The 2,737-nt window shown below is 33.6% G+C and overlaps 1 protein-coding gene across 1 annotated transcript; it reads right to left on the bottom strand.

The window, feature by feature from the left end:
* Positions 1–1,196: 1,196 nt before the first annotated feature.
* LOC135130200 (leucine-rich repeat-containing G-protein coupled receptor 4-like) lies at positions 1,197–2,470 on the bottom strand. Its single transcript, XM_064057555.1, has one exon. It carries the CDS (start codon positions 2,455–2,457, stop codon positions 1,228–1,230), a length of 1,230 nt encoding a protein of 409 aa, XP_063913625.1. The 5' UTR covers positions 2,458–2,470; the 3' UTR covers positions 1,197–1,227.
* Between the last annotated feature and the right edge of the window lie 267 nt (positions 2,471–2,737).

Below are 2,737 nucleotides of genomic sequence, written 5' to 3'. Positions count from 1 at the left end.
CAAAATTGAAAACTATTTTTCTGTCATTTAAAAAAAACACGATGTAATCTATGCTTTGCTGTCACAATGATTGACACTTTTAAAAAATATTTTTTTTAATGTAGTATCACATAATCAGAAATGACTGGGTCTGTTGGTAGTAGTTTTTAAACAAAAAATCTTTTACAGGTTTTTGTTTTATTTGCGGCTTTTTATAAATGTAAAAACCTTAGTAACCTTAGGGTTTTGCACAGCTGTTAACTTGGTGTCAAAAATGTCAACAGGTATGCCTTCATAAAATTTTAATATGTTGCCAACCTGACAAAAAAATCACAAACATTAATAGTCTGTCAATTGTATGTGCTAGCATGAAATCTCGCGTAGAATTTTTCTGTCACTTGGAAAAAATTGGATGTAGAGTAAGCTTTATTGTTGTATTTGTTGTTAAAATAATAAACCGACAAGCATGACTAAAATTACAAGTAAGGTTATGGTACCTAAGGAGCGTTTCACAAATTATGTTAGTGAAATGACATCAGTGTCCGACATTCCGTACTAGCAACTGTACAACGTAATCAAGTACTGTTTCAGTTGGTATCAATGAATTTTGCTTGAAATTGTCACTTCCTGTTGTCAAAAACTGACATGGTTAACAGTGACATTTAAGTTTTTATTTTACAATGGTAAAAATGTAGGTTAACATGCCAGTGTCACTACTAGTCACTACGTCTAGTGAATTTTCAAATCCACATTATATCTATCACTTGTGTCATTCTGTTTTGACACTTAAATGTAGTGGTTAGGCTACAAAATTTCGACAAATCTAGTGTAGGCAACTGATTTTGGTCTCGTTAAGTTTTTCTTTAAGAACTTCGCAAAGCAACGAAAAATTGTATCATACAATGTGTTAAAATGGTGGATGCGCCGGTTTCTAACTCACCTAATAATTTTCCTTGATGGCAGATAATTTTTAGCAATCTTTTAAAGTCCGTCTTCACAAATATTTTTGAAAGTATTTCGAGAAACGTTTAAAAACAAGCTCGGAAAAAACGTATTCGATTTTTTGAAAAATGAGTTGATTTATACCTGGGTAATAGGGAGAATCTCGCAGTTCTAGGACTCTAAAAAGTGAAAGTTTGGAATTTTATACAAAACGTTTGCGTCACCTTGTCTAATTATGCCAGTAAAAAACAAAACACACAAAATAATAACCCCAGCTTTATTGAACCAAATATTGTTAATATAAAATTACTCATATATCTCAAAAATGTTTATCCAGATTCTTCCACCATTGAATTTGTTCCAGTTAAGATCAATTCTATCAATACTAACATTAGCCACCCAATCTGGATTCCAACTATCAATTTCGTTAGCAGCCAAATCTAAAATATGAATATGCCCCACATTATGAAAAGCTTTCATTGAAATTTTCGAAATTTTGTTGTGTGCAAGATCAATATGAAACACGTCACGATAATTCTTGAAGGCCTCATCTGGAATTTCAGTAATTCGGTTGTTATTAACGATTAAAGCAGAAAGTTCTGATGATCCAGCTAACCAATTATTATCCCACAGAGTTAGATTATTATTATACATAATACTCAACCGCTTGAGTTTTGGCATATGGTCAAAAGCTTTTGTCGCAATTGTAGCAATTTGGTTGAACTGCAGATTTAAATCCGTGATAGTAGTGTTGTTGAAAACTCCATCTGGAATTTCTGTCAACATGTTAGATTCAAGTGTTAGCTTCTTCAATCGGGGTAAGTTTTTCAAGTCTCCAGGTCGTAAAAGCTTGATTTGGTTGTAACTCAAATCGAGTGATGTTAATTCAGGATGATTAAAATTGTCTGAATCGATTGATTCAACTCGGTTGATTTTGAGATTTAAATTTCTCAACGAACGTGGTAGTGCTTTTGATGATATAGTGTGCATGCGATTACTACTCAAATCCAAGCTTTTGAGTGTCACATTTTCGAAAATGCCAAGTGGAAGTTCAGTACGTGAATTGCCACTGAGGGCTAGTTCTCCAATAATGACGTTCTTGAAAGCTCCAGGTTGCAGAGATTTGATTGAACTAAATGCCAAGTTTATCAGGGACAGGTTTAGGTTACTAAAGGTACCACTTTTAATTTCAGTTATTTTATTCTCACTTAAATCCAAATATCGTAAAAGTGGTAAGTTTCCAAAGGCTCCCGGTTTGATTTCTTTCAAACTCTCCTCATTTAGTTGCAGCGATTCCAAATTATGTATATCATGAATTGATTGTTCATATAAAACGGGAACGACGCCAGTAACTTTTACTGACAGTTTTTCTCCACTAGGGATGATTTTCTTCAAATTGTCAGCGGTACCAAGTCTTGTTTCATTTTTGCTAGCGGTTACATACAAAATTGTCACATTTTTGAAAGTGATTTCTCGAGCATCACTAATTTTAAGTAGAAAAATAACGAGAAGTAGTTGGAACGGCAAAGAACACATTTTGAATACTGAACTGGTGTTTAGAATGAGCAGCGTATTAATAAACTGGGGTCAAGACAGTGATAGTGACCTCTCCAAGGCAAACTGCAATAAACATATTCAGCATTCATCATCAACGGCCCACTCCGTTTGTCCGAAAATTCACGTTTCATAACCCCTTGAATACGAAAACATAAGTCTCTTGTTTCCGTCGTTTGTGTCAATTTTGCCGAATAAATGTAAAATATGTACAATGTTAATTCTAGAAATTACAGAAATTCTAAAATTCTGGCCGAATTTT

The sequence above is a fragment of the Zophobas morio genome, unplaced genomic scaffold (assembly GCF_036711695.1).
Source record: "Zophobas morio isolate AGI-343-1 ecotype UQ-CSIRO unplaced genomic scaffold, CSIRO_AGI_Zmor_V1 ptg000017l, whole genome shotgun sequence".
NCBI classification, from domain to species: domain Eukaryota; kingdom Metazoa; phylum Arthropoda; class Insecta; order Coleoptera; family Tenebrionidae; genus Zophobas; species Zophobas morio.
The sequence above is the reverse complement of the archived record's forward strand: the minus strand, read 5'-3'. Positions and strand labels throughout refer to the sequence as shown.